Source organism: Pipistrellus hanaki, assembly GCF_964339955.1.
Source record: "Pipistrellus hanaki genome assembly, chromosome: 11".
NCBI lineage: Eukaryota > Metazoa > Chordata > Mammalia > Chiroptera > Vespertilionidae > Pipistrellus > Pipistrellus hanaki.
In genome coordinates this window covers 55769781-55792411 of record NC_140513.1, presented here as the reverse complement: position 1 = coordinate 55792411, position 22631 = coordinate 55769781, and the positions used below count along the sequence as shown (strand labels likewise).

General features: G+C 36.9%; 1 protein-coding gene across 3 annotated transcripts in view; it reads left to right on the top strand.

Annotated features, from left to right (window-relative positions):
- Positions 1 to 22631, top strand: part of MLLT3 (MLLT3 super elongation complex subunit) — a 254769-nt gene that overhangs the window by 153600 nt on the left and 78538 nt on the right. For all 3 annotated transcript variants that reach the window (XM_084898097.1, XM_084898098.1, XM_084898099.1), the window contains one exon: positions 798 to 941. In XM_084898097.1, the coding sequence (XP_084754223.1) occupies positions 798 to 941 (144 nt within the window). The remainder of the gene's footprint in view (positions 1 to 797; positions 942 to 22631) is intronic.

Below are 22631 nucleotides of genomic sequence, written 5' to 3'. Positions count from 1 at the left end.
TGAGAACTCTTAAGTCCTTGTAGTTCAATTGACCCAAAAGGCACTTTCCTGATGGGTCAGAATAGAACAGCTCTGATTGGTTAGGGAAGATGTTGATGGGGCTATAGCTGTGCATCTCCAATGTGATGGGGAAAGCTTCAGTCCTATTGGTTGAAATAGGATTCCAGGAACTCCTTTATAAGGGCTGGCTCAGATGGCAGAAACACAGTGCAGGCAGGCAGTTCAGTGCAGGAGGCAGGCAGCTCAGTGCAGGCTTCTCCTTGAAGTGCAATTTGTGTGAGAGGCCCCTGTGTAGAAATGGCTACGAGGTTGTTTGTTTTTTTTTTAAATTTGAGCCCCGTTAGCCACCAGGAGCCCTTCTTAGTAAGTATCTTCTTTCTCAAGGTCCACATGATATGGTGTAGAGGGCTTATTCAAAAAATATTTGGGAGAGACAACGGTGGGGGGTGATGGTGGGCATGGAGAGGTGGAGTGGGAATGGGAAGTTGTGGCTTCAAGGGTGTCTTAGTTTTTCAAGGTGGGTGGCTGTGTTGGTGGTGTCAGACCACTTGAAAGCTTATAGGAAAGATGATGAGTTAATTCTTTTTGGTTTTCCCCTAACATAAGAAACTGATTTATTAGATATTTCTCTTTTGCTCTGTTGATAATTTCATGGTAATTTTCCCCTCCCATATTTCTTTGACATTATAGCTGTTAGACATCTTTTCTGTTTCTTACAGTGAGTTAATCTGTGCTTTCTAAATTGCTATTTATGTCTAACTTTTTCTTTTTCTTTCTTAAATTTTTTGAATCTCTAGGAGGAACCTAAGAAAGTCCGCTTTGATTATGACCTATTCCTGCATCTTGAAGGCCATCCACCAGTGAATCACCTCCGCTGTGAAAAGTTAACTTTCAACAACCCCACAGAGGACTTTAGAAGAAAGTTGCTGAAGGCAGGAGGGGTGAGTGGCATTGTCTTGTGAAAAGCTTTCCAATGAAATTGTAGTAGCTAGCTTGTTAAGAAGTATAATCATGCTTTGAGAGAGGTAAAAGAGATAAAAAGTGACATGGCTTAGCTGTAGACTCATGGTTTGAGATAAAAAGGTAAGCAAACAATAACATTTTAAGTAGGTATGACTATGAATTTACATTGTTGATTAGAATAGCCTTATCATGTGTGCAATTCAAATTTATTGAAACAAAACGTCCAAACCAATAAACTATCCTCAGTTGAGAAAAGAACAGTATCTGGCTTTTGTTATATTTATAGAAACTTTTGGGTAAAGTTGAAATTCACATTAAAAGTTATATAAAAAGGAATTATTGTTCAAAAATTCATGAATCACATTAATCAAAAAGGTATACTTGTTTGTATTACATATTTGGTTTATTTAAGTACACACTGTTATTTGCTTGACTTACATATAGGTAAAAGATGGATTTTCCTTTTAAAGAAAATAGTAACTAAAGTGTGGTAAATTTTTGTCTGCATGATTTGTCTTTTTTTAAAGTGACTTCTTACAAATATAAACATTATGACATATTTGCTTGCGGTTAAGTCAGCTGACAGACAAACACTATTTATTGACTGGTCAAAATCTACTTTACAATGCGTACTATTGGGCTCATCAGCCTCTAGTTCAGATGAACTTCCTGTGTCATCTTATGTTGGCAGTTTAGATCCCATAAAATGTTGAAATGTGTTCTTTACTCTAGGATTTAATCCACTTTGTTTTTCTGGAAAGTTTTTGATGGTTTTGCACCATGAAATTACCATTGTATGTGAGCATGTGTAGACCGTAACTCCTCAAGATGCCTCATTTCACTGGTAAAATCTACCGGAGGTCTTTGTTTGAAAGAGCTGTGTTTTATACAGCACTGAAGTTCCTTCCCTTTATGAAGTTATGGACAACCACTTTGAGAGCTTCAGGCAAGCTGTAGACCCTCTCTTAAGAAAATCACCCATAAATATATTTGTGTGAACATTTTGGATTATATGGAATCCCTGACATCCATTTTTTGGAGTTCTGTTTTGCCAAGCTCCTATACTTTCACTTGAACTACTAATTAAATAAGCATTTGAGGCATTGCAATTACTTTTACCACAATTCAGTGAGCACTATACTATGTTAGTAGCTTTGGAAATGAATCACTGCCTATAGTATTTTATGTGGAAATGCATCTCCACGAAGAAATGGGCTTTGGTAATACAATCCATTTAATTTTTATTTTTTTAAAATTAAATTTATTGTGGTTACATTGGTTAATAAGATTGTATAGGTTTCTAGTGTGTAATTCTATGACATATCATCCATATATTGCATTGTGTACCCATCACCCATAGTCAAATCTTCCGTCACTATATTTTTGACCCCCGCCCCCCATGTACATACCCAGTCTCATCTGACTTCAGAAGGTAAGCATGGTTGGCCCAGTTATTACTTGGATAGGAGACAACATATTCTAAAGTTAAGAACTTATATATTTATTAAGGAAATGGTGCTTTAAAAAAAATAAAAATAGCAACTCTATTATATTCTTTTTATAGTTACCAAGAGCACAGTGTTGATGCTATTTATCTATGTCTATGCCCTTAAAAATGAACTGGTTCATTTTTAAATCCTAGTTCTCATTTTTCCTTTTATGGGGTGGCATTTTATGCTTCTGATAATTCCTCTTGGGTATGCAGTTAGATAGGTAATTGGAGCATGTGAATTATGGAGCTTGAGTACATCATGCTTCTGATAAGGGTCGTAGGAAAAAGTAAATATGACATGAGAACTTTTTAAAACAACCACTTAGACCCAGGGTACTCAAGGGTTGCTTGTGAGCTGGAGAAGAGGTTACAGGTCATTGATAATGCAGTGGAGTGTAGCACTGCCTCCTGATAAGGTCTCCAGTAGATTTCTGTCTTTTACTCGACTCAGCCTTTATCTCAGAATTATCTTCCCTGACTTCCAACTTTCCTTCTTTGTGTTTCTTTAAGTGCTATTTGAAGCCTGCAGGGTTTTTTCCCATTAGTCTTGACAACTATAGCATAATAAGCTGATATGTGACATATTCAAGCACACCAGTTATTTGGCAAATTTTTTTAAGGGACTGATCCCAGTGAATTTTATGGTAAAATTTAAATTAAAAAATCATTTGAAATGGAAGTAATTTCATAGATTTTTATTATTTTATTTAGTCTTTTAGGGAAATGTGAGACAAACATTTTTTTTGGTCTTACCTAGATTTTTGGCTAATTTGTATTATTTTTATCAGATATTTAAACGGTTATCATTGTCTTAGTATTAATGAAGCCTATCATTGTGTCACTGACTTATGAACCGTTTTTGATTCTATTAGAAATATTTTTCAGATTTATTAAGGTACTAGAGGCTCAATGCATGAAATTCGTGCAAGAGTACCGTATTTTCTGGCGTATAAGACGACCCCCCTAATTTTACAGTTAAAACATAGGTTTAGGCCTATATTCGCTGTATAAGACTACCCCCCACTTCCGAGGCAACATCAGTTCTTTTTTTAATAGACCGCCTCTCTGATTCTGGCCAATCTGACCAGGCTTTTTACCAGAACACATTGTAGCTTCGGGTACAGAACATTAAAAAAAGAACTGTTGTTGCCTCGGAAGTGGGGTGTAGTCTTATTCAGCGAATATAGGCCTAAACCTATGTTTTAACTGTAAAATTAGGGGGTCGTCTTATACGCCGGAAAATACTGTAGGCCCTCACAGCCCCAGCTGTCTCGTGCCCCTACCTCCACCTCCTCCCCTCCCGCCCCCGCCCCAGTCATTCTGGAAGGTCATTCTGCCATCCAGTCTAATTAGCATATTAGCTCTTTATTATATAGGATAATTGATGTATAACATTGTGTAAGTTTAAGGTATATAGTGTGTTGATTTGATACAGTTAATATATTACAAAATCATTACCACCATAGTATTAGCTAACATCTCCATCATGTCACATAATTTCCATTTCTTTTTTGTGGTGAGAATATTTAAGATATACTCTCTTTGCAAAGTTCAAGTATGTAATTCAGTAGTATAAATTATAATCTCCATGTAGTACATTAGATTCCCAGAACTTAATTATCTAAAACTGTACACCACCCCCCTTCTTTTCCTCCAACCCTTGGTAACTACCAATCTAGTCTCTGTTTCTATGAGTTCAGTTTTTAAAAAAACAACAACAAAAAAAACACAATTCCAAATATAAGTGATATCTATGTTGTCTCAAATAGCCGGATGTCCTTTTTCTCATGGCTGAATAACATTTAATTATTTATATTCACTCACCACCCCCACACACATCTTTATCTGTTCATCTGCTGATGGATATTTAGGTTATTTCCATATCTTGGGTAAACAATACTGCAGTGAACACTGAGGCAAATATCTCTTTGATGTCCTGCTTTTATTTCCTTTGGCTATATACCCAGAGGTGGGATTGCTGGGTCATATTGTAGCTTTATTTAATTTTTTTTTTTTTTTAGGAAAATTGTTTCCATATTGTTTTCCATAGTGTCATGCACCAATATACAACCCCACCAACAATATCCAAGGGTTCCCTTTTCTCCACATCCTCAGGACCACTCACTGTCTTTTTGATAACAGCCATTCTAACAGGTGTGAGGTGATATCTTATTGTGGTTTTGATTTGCCTTTCTCTGATCATTAGTAATGTTGACGTACCTGTAGGCCATCTGTATGCTTTCTTTCAAAAAAAATGTCTATTCAGTTCCTCTGTTCATTTTAAAATCAGATTGGGTTGTGGACTTTTTTGTTGTTGAGTTACATGAATTCTTCATATATTTTGGATATTAATCTCTAATCAGATATTTGACTTGCAAATATTTTATCTCATTTCATAGTTTGCCTTTCCATTTTGTTGATTTCCTTTGCTGTACAGAGCTTTTTAGTTTGGTGTAGTTCTCAGGTTTTGTTTTTGCTTTTTCTGCCTTTGATTTTGGTGTCTATCAGAAATCTTGCTTCATGGCTGTGTCTCTTCAGAAAGAGCCTTTTTCCCCACTGGGTTTTGGGGTGAGAAAGTGGAGGGTGGGCTGTGTTTCTTATACCTAACCATTGAATCTATGACATTGATCTGTATATATTCTACCTTTAATGGAAAAATTAATCCTTATGAATTTTGTGAAATTATTATGTACAGCTTGAGGCATATATACAGTAAACTTACTCTTTTGTTTATGGCCTTTTCTCTTGCACCTTGTTCTTATAAACCAAAAATAAAGAGCACTATTAAATGTTGGCTTTTCAAGAGATCAGGAAGGTTGTTTATAGAGCTGGCATCATCTTAGAAAAATGTTCAGCTCTTAGAAAAAAAAAATATTCCAAAGAACTTTTTGTTAGAAGAATCTTGAAAAATTGCAGTTTTTTTTTCGTTTTTTTTTTCTAGTTGATAATCTATAAACCTGTAGGTAAATGATAACCTTTTGGGGGGGGTGTGTCAATAACATTACCTTCTTTTCACTGAATTTTTAAAAAATGTTGCAACTTTTTCTAAAGAGTTTCAGAGAAATCTTGGTGTACTTCTTCCATGGAAAAAATGTATCCTATTTTCTTCTATTGAACAACTCCCTAAATTAAGGCTATCATTGCTTGAAAAGAAAAATGTCTGTCGGAAGGGCACATTTGGAGTTAAGCACTATTTTCTGAGAATATTGAAATGCAGAATGATTTCATTTACAAAACCCTGAAGGTAGCCTCTCTCTAGGAGAGACCTTATTGGAGCTTGCCAGGGAAGGTTTAGATTTGGCTTAGGACCGAGTTCCGCTTAAGTCTAAAGCAAGAAAAAGATAGGAAGTAGGGGTCAGGAAAAGAACCACCTGAGAGCTGCTGAGGGGAGACTGCCTTTATTTTGAGATCCTATTTTTTGGTTGGTAGGAGGGGTAGGCGACAGGGAGCCACACGCTTCTGAGGGCAAGACTGGATACAATCTGTTCCAGAATTTTAACCGGAAGGATCAAGTGGAGCACCTCTCAATGCCACTGAGAGGTTTCTGCTTGTTTTTTAAAAGATGAACGGAGAATGCTTTTTGAGTGATTTTCAAATATATTCCTCAGGATATCAGGATTGTTCAGAAAGGTCTGATGGTCACAATAGATCCTCCCCACCACCTGTCTTGTTGGAACCGAAACTCAGTTCTACTGAAACACTGCAGAAGAGTTCGAGGACTGTTACATTCCACTGAAAGAGGATGAGTTTCTTTGGGGGAGGGGCAGGTGTTGGCAAAGTAAAGATAAAGATAAGTGTATATCATCTAACTAAACCTTATACTGACTTAACCTCCCTGGGTTTCCTGTTGGCAGGGAGTGTGATAAAATTGGAAAAGTTTTAAAGTCAGTAGATGAGTAAAAAGCTATTTTTTTTTTAATCGATTTCTAGGTGAAGGAAATGAGTAGGTCTTTTTAGATCTCAGTTTATCATTTGTGAAATGAAGGAGACAGTCTTTTCCTTGTTGGGGATGTATAACCACGGTGTGTGGCACGTGGTAGATACCCTGTTCCTTAGCTCCTTTTCCTTTGATTACTGGTTTGGACAATCACCCGATCTTTAACCACTTTTATATCACAAAGTAAAGGTACAGTGAAAAGGGTTCATTCTTTAGTGTAAGCTACTGTAGAAATATTCACAGGAAAACATGGTTACCACCAGTTAGTGTGACCAGCACTTCAATGGATCTATTTTAGGTATAAAGACTAGGGCATGGTGCTCAGTTGCTTAGACTGTTCAATCCAAGGTCAGGGTACATACAAGAATCAACTAATGCATGCATGAATAGGTGGAACACCAAATCGATGCCTCTCTCTCTCTCTCTCTCTCTCTCTCTCTCTCTCTCTCTCTCTCCTCTCTCTCTCTCTCTCTCTCTTTTTCTCTCTCTCTCTCAAAAAAAAAAAATCACACACACATACACACATACAAGCCTATGGTGTCTTTCTTATTCTAAATTACTAACAAATTAAAAGCTTCTTAAAGCCATTAGAAGAAGTAGAATGTTCAGCAAAGTTGTTTTTCTATAAAAACAAAAAAGTATAAATGGGGGCCCTTATGGGTTTGGCTCAGTGGATAGAGTGTCAGACTGCGGACTGAAGGGTCCCAAGTTCTATTCCGGTCAAGGGCTGTTGCGGGCTTGATCCCTAGGAAAGGGTATGCAGCCAATTAATGATTCTCATCATTGATGTTTCTATCTCTCTCTCCCTTCTTCTCTGAAATCAATTTAAAAAAAAAGAAAAAAAATATGGCACAAAGGGGACAAGCATCTTGGGAGAACTGAGTTTATTTTACAGCTGCTCCATTTTTTGGCCTGAAAATCAAGGGGTCTGCTTTGGTTCTGTTTTTCTTTATGGAATAGTGATAGGGTGTTGGTGCCTCCCCGCTACTTTCTTTCTTTCTTTTCCCCTCCCTCAATTAAACAAGGCAAAGTCTAAACATGTTGTTCAGTCTATTTCTCAATCACTGGCAAGCAGTTAATTTTGAGGACTGAAAATTAAAACTATAACCACAGCAGTTGTTAAAACTAGGGTTTTTATAGGCAGAAATCCAATTCCGTTCAGACACCACCTGTTTCAATAGGACATCTCAGACGCCCATTTGGCACGATTTGTTGGAGATGACATGGGAGTGTGCTTACAGTGTGTGTGAAGTCTGCAGCATAATGCAGTCCTGTTTTTCAGAGTGACAGTTGCATTTATATGTAGTATGTTTTTGCAAGGAATAAATTGGAATTTTTTTTCGAAACTCTGCTTATTGTAAAGAGGAATTCAAGTCCACTGTGGCCTTCCAACAAGGTGCTTTGGTTATTAAAGGGCCAAAGGCATCTTCTGATAAGGAGCTTTCACTAATACCACTGTGTCAAGCCATCTGGACATAGCATTTTATCACAGGGTTCTGGAATGCATTTTGTGTAGTGTTGTTTACTATTTCCTTTTACAAGGAAGTTTTGAACCCTGCTAATTTATAAACGGTACAGATCACAGTTTCTCCCCCTAAAACTTGAATGTTTTTGAATAGCTACACACACAATACAAAATAACATATACTGAGTTGAGTCTTCCTTCAGGCCACCAAAGAAGCTATATCGTATAACCTTTTTACATAGTTCTTTGTGTACATGGATGATTGTATTCGTAGGATACAATCCTAGGAGTAAATTCACGACTCCAAGGCGAAGTGGAATTTAAATTTTGATAGACATTTACAAATTGTCTGCCAAAGGAGTTATACTACTCTGCGCTTGCAACAACAATGTGAGAGAATATCTACTCCACACGGTGTTCCTATGAAAAAATTTCCCCCAATCTGATGAGTGAAAATGATATCTCATTTTTTAATTCATTTTTCATTTATGAGTTAACAATGAGCATCTTTTCATATGTTTAAAAGCCATTTTAATTTCCTGTCAAAGACCACGTTTTAATGTATGTGAAGTTGGAACTATTCTAAGTGTTTCAGTTTCAACTTAAATTTATGGGTAGTCTTCCCACATACTTCCACTTGGAGAGGTTACAAAAAGATACGGAAGCCTCTTCAACCAAGATCGGGGTTTTCTGGCTTTCTTCAACGTGTAACAAATTATTTTCTTAGGAACTGATTGGTCAAGTCTTTGGCTCCTAAAAATATAAGTGGCTTTTGTGGCAACCTCATCTCTACAGGCTGTTTATTTTTAAAATGACTCAAAAATAATAAAATATTCTTTTAGTGGCTGTTACTGGACAGCTTTCATCAAATTTTTGGATATTTGTTTTGGAACATGTATGCTTTTTCATTATTTTCTGAAAGCTGTCATCTTGTGATCTTCTGCCTCAAACAAATGAAAGGATGCTTCTGTTTTTCACCGGCACTTATAATAAAAGGTGATTAATTTGAATAATCTCAAGATCAAGCAGGCCGCCTCATTTACTTGGTGTTTTCTCAGGGTTGAGGTTCATTTTCTGTCATACTTGTTTTTTCTCTCCTTTCTGTATCTTTGGTTCTCTCCCAAAATTAAGTCATGACAGTAAAATGTACATAGACATGATAAATAGGTTGTCAGCTTTGTGAGCTTTAACTCCAAATGTGACATTGACCTCATGCATTTTTAGGGAAAGCCTGGTCATGGGAGTAGAAGGTTATTTATGTCACTCAGCATGCTATGGTTTAATGTCTTCTGAAAGTCAGTCACATAAGGGGATCTCGGGATAGTTACAGACTTTTGAAAACCTGCACCAAACTCTGTGTGTGTTATAGGACAGTTTTCCTGCCTTCTCAGCTACCTACCGGTAGTTGCTTTTTGGTAAGAAGGAGGATTACAGGAGCACCCTCTTCACCCAGTGCAAAGCTCAAATACCCTTACTGCGTCAATTGAGCTAAGGCTGAAGGAAAACAAACAAACAAACAAACAAACAAAAAAACGAGGCAGGTCAGTGTTCCTAGAATGGAAAACCAGGGGTTCAGATTCCTTGCCCCTTCTGGGCTCATTCTATACTTGTTTCAAAGCTGCATCTGAAGTCTGTCTAACCTGAGTCTGTTCCCTTACCCTAGGATGTAAAGAAGAACAGCCATCTATTTTGACTATCCCCATTGGATACTTTGGTGGGTTCATACTCTATAACATTGAGTAAAAACAATTTGCGGGAGTGGGTAGGGAAGAAGAGGGAAACTATGAATACCATTTTATTTTCTGAAATTTTATTCTACACATTGTAAGAAAACATGCCAGTGATAAGGATCTGAAGGTTACAGTTTAAAAATAAATGTCTGAGTCTCTTGAAATAGATATTTGTGTTTAATTTTTGAGGAATGAGGATAAATGGTAGGTGATTTAATCTAATGAACCCCACAAGGGATGTAGCCATTGTGTGATAAAAAGAAGGTTTGATTAGAAAACTGAAGGCATTGATTCAGTTCTTGGATCTGCTACTAATTCACCCGGGGCTTTAGGTTAGTGTAAATCTAAAAGAAGCATAACATCTCCCCCTCCCCCAACTTGAGATTATTAAGTAAAATGTTGGTACATAGCAAATAATATGTAATCACTATATTTTACATTGTATTGTTTATACAGATAAGATCCCATGAAATGTTTATATTATCATTTAATACAGTATATTAGACATAAATTAATGGGTTTTAAACTCTGTGGGTTCCTTTATTTTTGTTCTTCAAAAACTCACACTTCAGAGTATTGATGTCAAAATTTTGGTAGTTAGAAAGTTACAAGTGGTATTTTATTTTATTTTATTTTTGTTGTTAGTGGTGGTGGTGATATTCTTTTCACCTTATGGCTCCCAGCTTTTCAAAATTAAACTTACTGGCTTAAGGCCTAAAGACTGTAAATGGAAAATTTGAGATTATTTCTTAATGGTTATGAATACAGAAATATGATGGTCTAGTTTTTATCCCTGTTTGTGTGACTGTATGGGCCTTATTAGATCTATTATTTGGAAAAATTTATATTTTAATATAGATCATTGTGGGGTAGATTTTGTAACTTACATTCTTCTTTTTGTAACTTGTTTTTATAGATCTTATAAATTTTGCAAATGTCATTCTCACCTTCCCTCCCCTTATAGGGTAGATTGGAGGCCTGTGGGTAGTGTGAAATGGTTAAATATAAAAAGGCTTCATTAATGGAAATATTGAGTAAAATAAGAATGCCCTATCCATAAAACAAACTAGTCCACTCAACCACAGTTAGAGAAAAAGTGTAGGTATAATAAAAATCTAGTTAACTTCACGAGTTTCAGTCGTAATGCAAGCTCTTAGTGACTCAGGGATAGATTTTGGTTGGATTCTGTTGGCAGAACTCTACACATATAGTGTCTATTTTGTCTTTGGAAAAATTAGAAATGAGTGCCTTCATTTTTCCTTGCCTTGTGAAGCTCAGCCCAGGGAACACAGCATGGCCAGAGTGCACTGCTGGGTTTCAGCTTTTTCTCGTCCCGTTGACCAAGCACCTTGTGCAGGGTACATTCTGGGAAACCATGTACAATAGTGGCTCTGATTATAGGTTTAGAAAAAAAGGAGATTTTGATGTAGAAAGTAACTATCTTGTCTGAGAGAGTCTAGGCAGGAGTAACCCGGAAAAATGATGAGTAAAAATTTCCTGAAAATTTGTTCACAGATTGTGTCAGTTTGAAACAGCCTTGTCCCTTCTAAGGGCTAGACTGGCCTCTTGTTATGCCACTCTGCTTTGTGTTTTTGGCTTATGACACTACTAGTAGCCCTGTGTATGAATCCGGGCGCCAGTAGCTTGCTGCTGCCCTCCTGTAGCTCCCCCCTCTTCCCCACCCTCCTTCCATGGCCTCCCCACCCTCCCCATAGCTTGCTGCCCTGCCCCCTCCTGTAGCTCTCAGCCTCCTGCTTGTAGCCAGTACCTTGCTGCCACCCCCCTGTAGCTCTCTGCCTGCTGCCCTGTCCTCCTGTAGCTCCATCTTCCCCCTTACCCCCCTCATAGCTTGCTGCCCTGCCCCCTCCCACAGGAGCTATGAGGGAGGGGGAAAGATAGTTATTTTCTACATCAGAGGGAGCTCTCTGCCCCACCCTCCTGCTGATCCATGATCTGGTTGTTATGTCGTCGGTCATTACGCTTCATGGCATAACGACCATTTGCATATTACATCTTTATTATATAGGATTATCTGACATCCATAGATATCTATAAAGGTCTGGTTTAAGCACAGGGAGCAAGAGGTTGTGCTTCAAATGCCAGTGACTATGAGACCAGACTAACCCTTAGGAAGGACAAGGTCACAGAAACTGGAAGGCCAGTTGAATAATGTAGCCCTTGCTATTGGGAATAAATAATAAATCACTACACGATGAGTGGTGACTTACTATTTTTTTAAGTAAACTAAAATGTAATTTTCCTTTCTGATAATTTTGAGCTCTGCCTGTTCTGGTAAAGAGTGCATCAATGAACTCCAGATCAGGAATATTCTAGATCTTAACAGTCACCATGAATAAAAATGGCTTTAACTATTTCCAGTCTTATGATCTGCTGGGGTTTTTATTCCGGCATTAAGAAGGGTTCAGCAATCTGGAGAAAGTCCGTGTGTAACTTAAGTAAAAGTCCAGAGATGAAACATAATTTTGAAAGGCATATTGGGGAAGGCAGAGGAGCCTAGCTGAAGAAACCAGGTTCTCCTTAACTCAGGACTCCTTGTTTTTTATTAACACAAATTGCCCTAAGGCAGTGTTTCCCAAAGTGTGGTATGCATACCCCCAGGGGTACGGGAAGAGTTTGGTGGGGGTATGCACTGCACCGTGCTTAGCTGCGCCTAATTCTTCGATCTCATGAGTACCAGGGGTACTCAGTGTTACGAAAATTATAGAAGGGGTACACATATGCCAAAAGTTTGGGAAACACTGTCCTAAGGCAAGGTGGAGATATACACTTCAAAGGGTAGGGTTTCATACAAAAGCATTGTCAGATTCGGGAATTGCCTTCTGCTGTTCAGGTGTTTGGCCAATAGGAGGCAATAACATTTAGATTAAGATGCCCTGAGCTGTCTGGCAGCAAACAATCACCCTTTTCAGGTTTGGGGAAATGCCTTCAGCCATTCCCAACTGGTGATAGCATATGTGACTCAACCTTGTTGAGCCCTCAAATTCCATCAACCTTTTGATGAAACTCTTGGAATTGTGACAATGCTGGAATTGGCTTCCTGCAAAGATGCACTTTATCTGCTTTGACTCTTCACAGAGGTCCCAGAGTTAGGTTTGGAACTTGATTTTGTTGAGTCTTATTTCTTTAATGTCCCGTCTATAGTCTTTCTTCCTAGAGTTGTTTCTACTCTCTTTTTCCTTCCTTTTTATTTAATTATTTTTATTTATTTATACTCCCCCCCCCCCCCAATTACAACTTACATTCAGTATTATTTTGAATTAGTTTCAGTAGTACAGCGTAGTGGTTAGACAATCATTTGTTTCTTCTGATCATTATGCTCCTCCCCCAGGGTCATATTTCTTGACTTTCTCTCCTTCATCCACATGATACCTTGTGATCATCCTATCTGACCCCATTCTTGCTGCTTTTTTATTCTTCGCCCTAAGGGGTTTTTGTGGTTTGTGCACATACTCCCAATTTTTCCTTCAGTTCTTTTTCTTCTTGATTAAAAATGTTATACTAAAATCTTTATTCTGATGTACTTTTTTTTAAAAAAGAAAAAAAGAAAAGAAAAATGCATTGAGGTTAGGGAAGTTTGTGCCTCTGCACTGCAGAGCAATACGTGCACAGAAATAAAGCTGCACTTGACTAATTAGCCTTGAAGGTAGTAATCAAACCTCTGTGAATTGTTGAGATATGTAGGAACTTTCTCTCTGCTTGATATTCTGAATACCTATCCTGACTCCTTTTTGTGAAGAGGACAAATGTAGCACAGCAGTTAAAAGGACAGACTCTGTTATGAAACAGACCTTTCTCTACCCGCCCCCCCCCCCCCCCCCCCCCCCCGGGCTGACATTGGCACTTGGTAGCTGTGTAACTTTGGACAAATGATTCATCTCTATTGATTGTTTCCTCATTTATAAAATAAATAAGACACACATATACATACACTTTTATAGCTGAAGGGAATCTTTGAAATAATAGTCCAAGCACCCCATTCTACAGATGAGCAAACTAAGGCATCAAATACTGAAATGATTAGTAAAGCAAGGGATCATAAGTCAGGGTTTTCAGTGTTCTTGCATATTCTTTTTTTTTTTTAAATATATTTTATTGATGTTTTTACAGAGAGGAAGGGAAATGGAGAGAGAGTCAGAAATATTGATAAGAGAGAAACATCAATCAGTTGCCTCCCGCACACCATCCCCTGGGGATGTGCCAGCAACCAAGGTGCATGTCCCTGACTGGAATCGAACCTGGGACCCTTCAGGCTCTATGCCCTGAGCCAAATTGGTCAGGGCTTGCATATTCTTTTTGCAATAACGTAGTAACACAGAGTAACATCAGTGTTCTTTTGAAAATGCAATTAAAAGGGGCAGGGAGTTAGAAATAAAACAACCCCTCAGGGTCATTTCTCCTGGTTGTCTTAGGACCAAACACTAAGGTAATCTTGCAGGAGTCCCCTTCCTGAAGACAGCTGGACAAATGGTTGAGTGGAGCAGCTTGCTTGTTGTTGGCAGCATCCTTTATCCTTTTGTTTTTTTGCTTCATAGACTGACGGTCTCTGTATTTCTCTTGCTTCTGAGAATCCAACTTATGTGGAGAAAATGATAATTAAGAACCCACTCCCTCACCACCTAAACTTTCTTAAGCCAGTATCAACCTATCTGTGGGGATTGGTTGCATTTTTGTTTTCTGTAAATTAGAGGCCAGCATACTTTTTGTAGTCATTTCCCTCCCCCATCAGAATAGCAAGGGTATACATGACTTTAGAAGTGGTTTTTCTTGGCATTAACAGCATATGCAAAAGACTGTAATAAAGCCAACAAATAACTTTGTAATCTACCAGGTTTTGAAAGTAGAAATGCAAATAAATCATGGGTAGCAGTGATTCTTTTAGTGCTTAGATATTAAAAGGCTTTCTCCTCAGGGTTGGAAAGTTGGATGGTAATACATTTTATTAGAATCAGCTTACTGAAGCTGGCTTGCCACCTCTTCTTTGAAGAAGCTACTTTGATTAATTCTCTCTCTCTCTCTCTCTCTCTCTCTCTCCCTCTCCCTCTCCCTCTCTCCCTCTCTCCCTCTCTCCCTCTCTCCCTCTCTCCCTCTCTCCTCTCTTTCTTCCCCACCCTCTCTCTCTCCCTCATTTCACTCTCCCCCCTTTCTTCCTCCCCCTCCCTCCCTCCTTCCCACCTCTGCCTCTCCCTCTCTTTCTCTCTCCCTCTCTCTCTTTCTCTTCAAATCTCCCACTCTCCCCCAAATCAGGATACATGACTAAAACTGGTTCCGAGTATTTTAATCTAGGACAGGTAAGAAGGCTCAGAAAATCCAAGATGCTTTTCAAGTCCTTCTAAGACTTCTGGCAGAAGATTTTTATCCTTTTGTTTTTTGCTTCATAGATTGAAATTCCCTGAACAAAACTGATGTCTCCTGATTCTGAAAATCCAGTGTGAGAAGACCTTCCTAAGTCTTGTCCTATTTCTAGTTTTCATGTACCAGCCTGTATTCCTCCCACATCCTGCCCAGAAAGCTCTAGATGTTTAGTAAAACAAAAATAAAAATTTCCTTCTATATGGTCTTTCTTTTGTGTGTTTGTTTCCCCCGCCCCCTTTCTAACCAAACTCTACCCTCATCAACTTCAGAAGCTAATTAATTTATACATTGTCATCTTCTGAGAGGTCTAAAACAACCCAGGTTCGTTTCCTAAAAGAAATAGAAAGAAAATAAAACAAAGACATTTTTAGCTGCAGTCTGGGCTGCCCTGGTGTGCTTTTAGGAGAAAAAGCTGCAGCACATGAAGGCATCCTGATCTCTTGGGGGACGGGGGAGGGGAGGAGGTGAAACAAACTTTATTATTGGGCCCCAATCCTATCTCATGCCAAGCAGCCTCTGAAGGCTTCTAAGTCCAGGAATGGCAATAAATAAATAAATAAATAAATAAAATTTTATATATGTGTGTGTGTGTGTGTGTGTGTGTGTGTATTTTCTCTCTCTCTCTCTCTCTCTCTCTCTCTCTCTCTCTCTCTCTCTCTCTCTCTCTCTCTCTCTTTTAGAAAGCTGGTTATTTGTGTAAATCTGTCAGATGGTCAAACCTGTCTTGTTTCTGTAACAGACCCGACCCAGTGGGGCAGATTTAGTTTATTTGCAGATACAACTTTGAATTTATATTACAACTTTATAGTCTATATTTTTAACATAACTGGTTTTAATTGGGAGGAGATGGACTAGGATTTCAGGTTATGTGTGTTTTGTTTTGTTTTTGTGTGTGGTATAGAATGGCAACTTCGTTTGGCACTTTTGAAAGCAAACCATTCTTTTTCCTTCCATTAGAAAGTGATGATTTAGCTGAAAAATCTAAATTTGTGTAAGAGAGCCTTGGCTCCCTTTGGGACGGTGTGTAGACTCCTCTTAAAAGAATATGGTGCAGTTTATGTTTGCTCAATGTGATATGGTTCATGGAGAGAGAAGCAAGTGGAGTGAATTGAACAGACTGCAGATTCTTCTTGATTTTGATGCCTTTCTTTAGTTTGTTATGCATAGATTGATACATGGGTCTCTTCAAAATTCTCTTATTTACTTTATAATTTCTAAAAAAAATTTGTAATCTCAAATATGTATAGAAGTTGTGATATGTACAAAGAGTTTTTCTTACCTAAACCATTTGAGATGAAATTGCCAACATGATGCTCCATCATCCTTGAATACTTACTGTTTATTTCTTGCAAGCAAGGATATTTGCTTACATATATATAACCTGATACAACCATTAAAGTCATGAATCAGCATTGGGACATGACCACAGCTCTACTCCTTTGTCCTATTTAGATTTTGAAGATCGTTCCACTGAACTCCTTTATTTGTGTACAAAAGGATCCAGTCTAGAATTGTATGTAACACTTGGTTGTCATGTCTCTCTAATCTCCTCCAACTGGGAAGTGTTTCTTGATCTTTCCTTGCTTTAATGAACTTGACATTTCTGATGATTTCAAGCCAATTATTTAGTAGATGGCCCTGAATTTGGGTTTGTGCGATATTTCCTCAGGACTAGATTCTGATTATGGGTCTCTGGCAGGAATATTACAGAAGTGATGCTGGGCTGCTCTTATTGCACCCATTCACGTGGTCATGATTTTCATGGTACCATTTCATTACTACCCTGATGTTACTCTGGTCACTTGTCCGCCAGGCTTCTCCGCTGTAACTCACTTTGCAAATAATAAGTATTTTATCAGGCGGTGCATTGAGAAAATGTACAGATCTGATTCCTACTCAAACTTAAGTTTATTCTTGTATTTATTATGTCATCATAGATATAATGGCTATATATTTTTTCAATGGATTATAATCTCTTACTATTGTTATTTATTTTCATGTTTAAATTGTCCTGATTTGGCCAGTGGGAAACCCTTCAATCTAGTTTCTTGACAAGCTCTGGTCAGTCTTTGCATTCTTTGTACTTTCCTTATCCCAACCCTCGATGCAGCCATTTCTTCACTGAGCAGCCACATTTTGTGGCTCTGAGCCTCAGCATGGATGCTTTTCCTCATATCACCACTCTCTCCTCTGCTCCATTTGCCTACTTCGCTTGGCTCCATCCTAAGAGCTTTTGTTCCAAATTGTTCAGGAAGAGAGAGGGCACATTTTGTTTTGATTTAATCAGTTACATTAGCATTGTGTGGATGGGGACTATAACACTTTATCTGGCATCTCCAAGTGCCTGCTATACAAATAAACTAGAGGCCCAGTGCACAAAATCGTGTACAGGTGAGGTCCAGACAGCCTGCCCCAATGTGGGGGCCTGTTGGGCTGGGCAGCAGGGCTGGTGGAACATGGGCGGTTGGCTGGCCAGCTCCACCCCCCATTGTGGTGTTGGAAGCCAATCGGGGGCAGGGCCAGTGGAGGGAAGGGGCTGTGGGAAGTTGGAAGCCATCCCTGCCCCTAATAGGGATATTGGGAGCCGATTGGGGAGGCAGGCCAGCTGTGGGGGGAGGGGGCAATCAGGGCCTGGATCAGGCTGGTTGGCTGCTGCTGTGTACATCATAGCCATCATAGCCGCTGGTCATTCTGATTGTTCTGCTGTTCCAGTTGCTGGGCTCATACACACACACACACACCCACACACACACACACACACACACACACATTCAATAAGGGTATACATTCACTCAAAGACAAATACTTAGAATGTATCTTTTTGGAGTTGATCATTATTCTGGATGCTAGGAGGACACAAAGTGAACCTAATATAAAAAAAAAAAACAAGAAAAAATATACATTAGTAGGAGCCCTGTGAGGAGAAATAGTTCTTTGTGAAGGATGGGAATAATTGTGTAAGGCAGCCATTTCCGCAAGTGGGATTCTTTACATTAATATCTATTCAATGGGAAAAGTTCTGACTTTGCACTTTTAAAACTGTAGTTCTTATTAGAGTGTGCAGACTTAATGTGTTGCAAATTTTTTTTTAGCCTAGGAAATTTCTCCTATTACTCTAGCTCTGCTTTTCTCCCAGGCTGAAGGTCACTGGTGTCTTGCATATAGCTAACTCTGCTTTTCTAAAACACAGATGCAAATTCTGATAATATAGAAATGTTATCTTAGTTAACTCCACCTGTAATTTGTTCGTTTCTACACCAGTGACCAGAAATACTTCCAGAGGGAAAAAAGTGATTTTTTTCATTATACTTTAGATAATAAGTAATAAGGATATAGAAACAGAATAGATCATAATCTCCTTTCTATTAGCAGAGTGACTCATCTATGTTAGTTCATTTAACTCACAGTACATAGCATATAACCACACTTTCTCTCTTGCATTATAAAATTATTCAAATACTCAAATCACTCAACACATTTTTGATTGCCTATTCTTTGCTAAGAACCTACCTCACAGAATTCTTAAAGAATTAAAGGAGATGATGTGTATGCTTGGTTCAAAGCAGCTAATAAATGTGTTCATTGAAGCACAATGTGCATTTCTCTTACTGAACAATAATGTTCTGACATCAGGAATTTTCATTTTTCTTAAAAATAAAAATGTTATTATGTTATCTATCTATAGAATTATATGTATTATATATATATGGATTATAAAATAAACACCCCAAACCTGCCATTCAGTTTTAGAGTGAGAATTCTCAATCTGGGCCCCATTGCACAGATTCTTATTCTGGAGGTCTGGGATGGAGCTCAAAAACCTGAATTCCTAACAAGCATTCAGATAATACCAGTGTTGCTGGTCCCCTGACCACATTTAGAACAATACAGCTGACCATATTGAGAGCAATCCAGCTTTCGGGTATATATCTATAAACAGAATTGCTGGCTCATAGGGCATTCCAATATTTAGCTTTTTTATTATTTTATATAGTGGCTGTGACACTTTAGATTCCTAGATCAGCAATGTGGAAAGAAATCTCATTGCTGTCTTTCTAGTCAATGTAGCAATGGCTGTAGTTTTATAATGTGGTTCCTATATGATGTGACAAATTCTATTACATAATTCTTTTTTCTTCCTATAAATTTTAGTATTAGTTTAAGTGCTTTGAAAAACTTTTATTAGGATTTTGATTGAAATTACATTGAATCTGTGGATAATGCGTGTTCTTATGTACGAACCTAATCTATTAGTTCATTTAGTCTTCTGTGCCTTTGAGTAGGCATAAAACTGTATCTTATCATTATCTTATTTTTCATTTCATTGATTAGTAGTAAAGAGGCTGAGCACACACCTCAGTGGCCTTTCTTGTTTCTTCTTGAAATGTTTGTTTTCATGTGTTTTGCTTATTTTTCTATTTATTTGTTGGGGGTCTTTTTATATTCTGGAGATATGATTCTATTGTTGGTTATCCCACAGGTAGCTTTTCCTAGTTTGTCCATTTAGTAGTATTTTTACTTGCTTTATGTTACACACGCACACACACACACACACACACTAGCAGAAATTCTTAACGTGGTCAAACTTTTATGGCTAGTTTTAAATTTTAATGTGGTCAAACATTTTATGGCTAGTTCTTTTTGAGTCCCATTTAATATGTTCTTCTCTATCCCTAGTTCAATATAGATAATCTCCTGTATTTTCCCCCAACACGTTTGAGAAGTCTTGTCTACCATTTAAATATTTTCAAACATCTGGAATTCATTTTATGTATGGTATGAGGTAAGAGTCTAATTTAAATTTTTTCCTATATAGAAAATCAGTCCAGGCGTATTTTATTGAGTTGTCTATGTTTTCCTCAGAGATCTACAGTGCTTACCTTGTCAAAGGTCAGACTTTCATATATTTATGAATCGGTTGGGGAGATGTGGTTCATTTCTGTCCCTTTGGTCAGTTTGTTGAACTCTGCAGCAGTGTCAAGGTGTTGTAATGGCTGTAGTTTTATCACGTGACTCCTATATGGCGTGACAAATTCTATTACCTAATTCTTTCTTCTTCCTATAAATTTTAGAATTAGTTTAAGTGCTTTGAAAACCTCTTATTAGGGTTTTGATTGAAATTACATTGAATCTGTGGATAATGGGTGTTCTTATGTACGAACCTAACCTGTTAGTTCATTTAGGCTATCTTTAAACTTGTTAAGCTGTTAATGCTTTTCATGAAAGTCTAGCTAGTTTTATGCTCTGTTTATTCCTAGGTGTTTTATATGTTTATTGCTGTTAAAAATAGAACATTAAATGTTTTCTGTTCATTGCTGATGTGTAATATGAAGTTTACCTTTGTATATTGATACTGCTTCTATCTTACTAAACTTACTAATTACAGCAATTTTTTTCTGTATAGGTTCTTTTGTTTTTCTATGTGGGTAATCATACATATATGAATAGTGACATATATCTTTCTTCAAAGCAATTTTAAAATACAGTTGAAATTCAATATTATATTAGTTTCATACACCATATATATATATATATATATATATATATATATATATATAATATTATATGTACAGCATAATGGTTAGACATTTGCATAACTTATGAATTGATTCTCCCAATAACTCTAGTACCCACTCGACACCATACATAATAATTACAATATTATTAACTATATTCCTAATGTTGTACTTTACATCCCTGTGACTATTTTGTAACTGCCAATTTATATTTCTTAATCCTTTCACCTTTTATATATTTTTCTTATTTTTAATATCTTTATCTCCCTCCCCCCTGCCTTCTGTGATTCTGTCAGTATAACCACCAGTGAAATATTAAGTATAAAATTTCCTGATTTTACAGGGAATAATTCTAGTAATTCACCATTTAAAATGTTTGCATGGGATTTTAGTAGCTGTTTGTCAAGTTAAGTAACACAAGTTAATCTCCTAGTCTTGTGTTGTTAACAGTTTTTTCTAAATCATGCATAGATTTTTATTTTACCATGTACTTTTTTTTTTTTGCATTTCTTGAAAAGAGCAGTCTTCTTCTCCTTTAATGTGTTAATTTTTGACAAGCATATTTGTCATTCTGAACTACTCTTGAATGTTTGGGATAAAATTAATTTGATCTTGCTCTATTAGGCCTCCCAGTCATAATTGAATTAATTGTGATAATGTTTTATTCAGAAATTTTGCATCCACATTCTTGAGTGACGTTGGTCTATAGTTTTATTTCTTTTAGGGTTTTTTTTTGGTGGGGTGGGGGGGAGATAAGTTTTGTTGCTTTGATATTATTTACCACACAAAGTGAGAAATGTTTTTCTCTTTTCCATCTTTTAGAAAAGTTTTTTTGAGATTGAAATTTTTTCCTAGAACTTTCTTGTAAAGCCCTATGTACCTTTTTTATTTTAAGTAAGATGATTTTAAATTACTTACTTGGCTTTAATAAAGGATTATTCTTGATTTTTTTTGTCAGTTTTAATAAATTATATCTGCCTAAGAATTTACTTCCAAATTTGTTGGGAAATTATTTATAGCATTCTTATCTGTTTAATCTCTGTTATACTTACAGGCATATTTCTCTTTTTATTTCCGATTGTTTATTTGTTCTTTCCATAGGATTTCTTTGAATTTTTTATTAGGTTTAAAAAAGTCTTTACAATCTTTCCAGTTTGTTATTCCATTGTTTTCCAGAACTTCCTAATTGTCAGTTGTTTTGTTCAAATGTAAGCATTAAAGACAAATTTTCCTTAAGTTCCATTTTAACTACCTTCCATAAATTAATGTGTAATATTTCTTCTATTTAATACAATGAATTAAAAATTTTCCATTATAATTTCTTTTGCCTACAAATTGTTTAGAAGTGTGTTTTTACAGTATTGTTGTTTTGGTGAATTCTGATTTGGGGTTATGGTAGTAGATGTTTAGCAACTACTTCTGAAAGGATGGAAATTCCTGATTTTTAACTTATTTCCATGATATAAATAAATTTTTAATGTTATGTCAGTTATTGTGAAGTTGGGAAGAGATATGAAGTAGCACACAATTATGAAGTATTTTCATCATTCTATAATATAATTACCTAGAGCACAGATATTAGTGGTGAGTTTCATCTATTACCTCTGCTTTTAATATTTTTCTACTTGTACATTTATATAATTTAACTTTTAAAAAATTTAAAAGTTGATTTCAGAGAGAAAGGGAGAGGGAGAGAGAGAGAGAGATAGAAACATCAATGATGAGAGGGAATCATTGATTGGCTGCCTCCTTGCAAGCACACTAAGGATTGAGCCTGCAACCTGGGCATGTGCCCTGACTGGGAATCGAACCGTGACCTCCTGATTCATAGGTTGATGCTCAACCACTGAGCCACATCAGCTGGGCTATAATTTAACTTTTAATAATAGCATTGTCTAAAAACAGGCTCATAGAATTCTTAAAAATCTAACAGTTGACTCTTGTAAGCTTATTTAGCTAGCTGCTATAGCATACCACTTATTTACTAGGTATTCCTTTTTCAATAGGTATTTTCTTGTTTCTTACTCCTTTTTGTGTTTAGAGTTTTTCATTTTTAGCACAGTCTAGGAGTAAATTCCTTTTTAATATATTATATATTTTATATTGTACTTACTCTTTCCGTGGATTCATGAATTTATCATTTTGGAAAATTCTC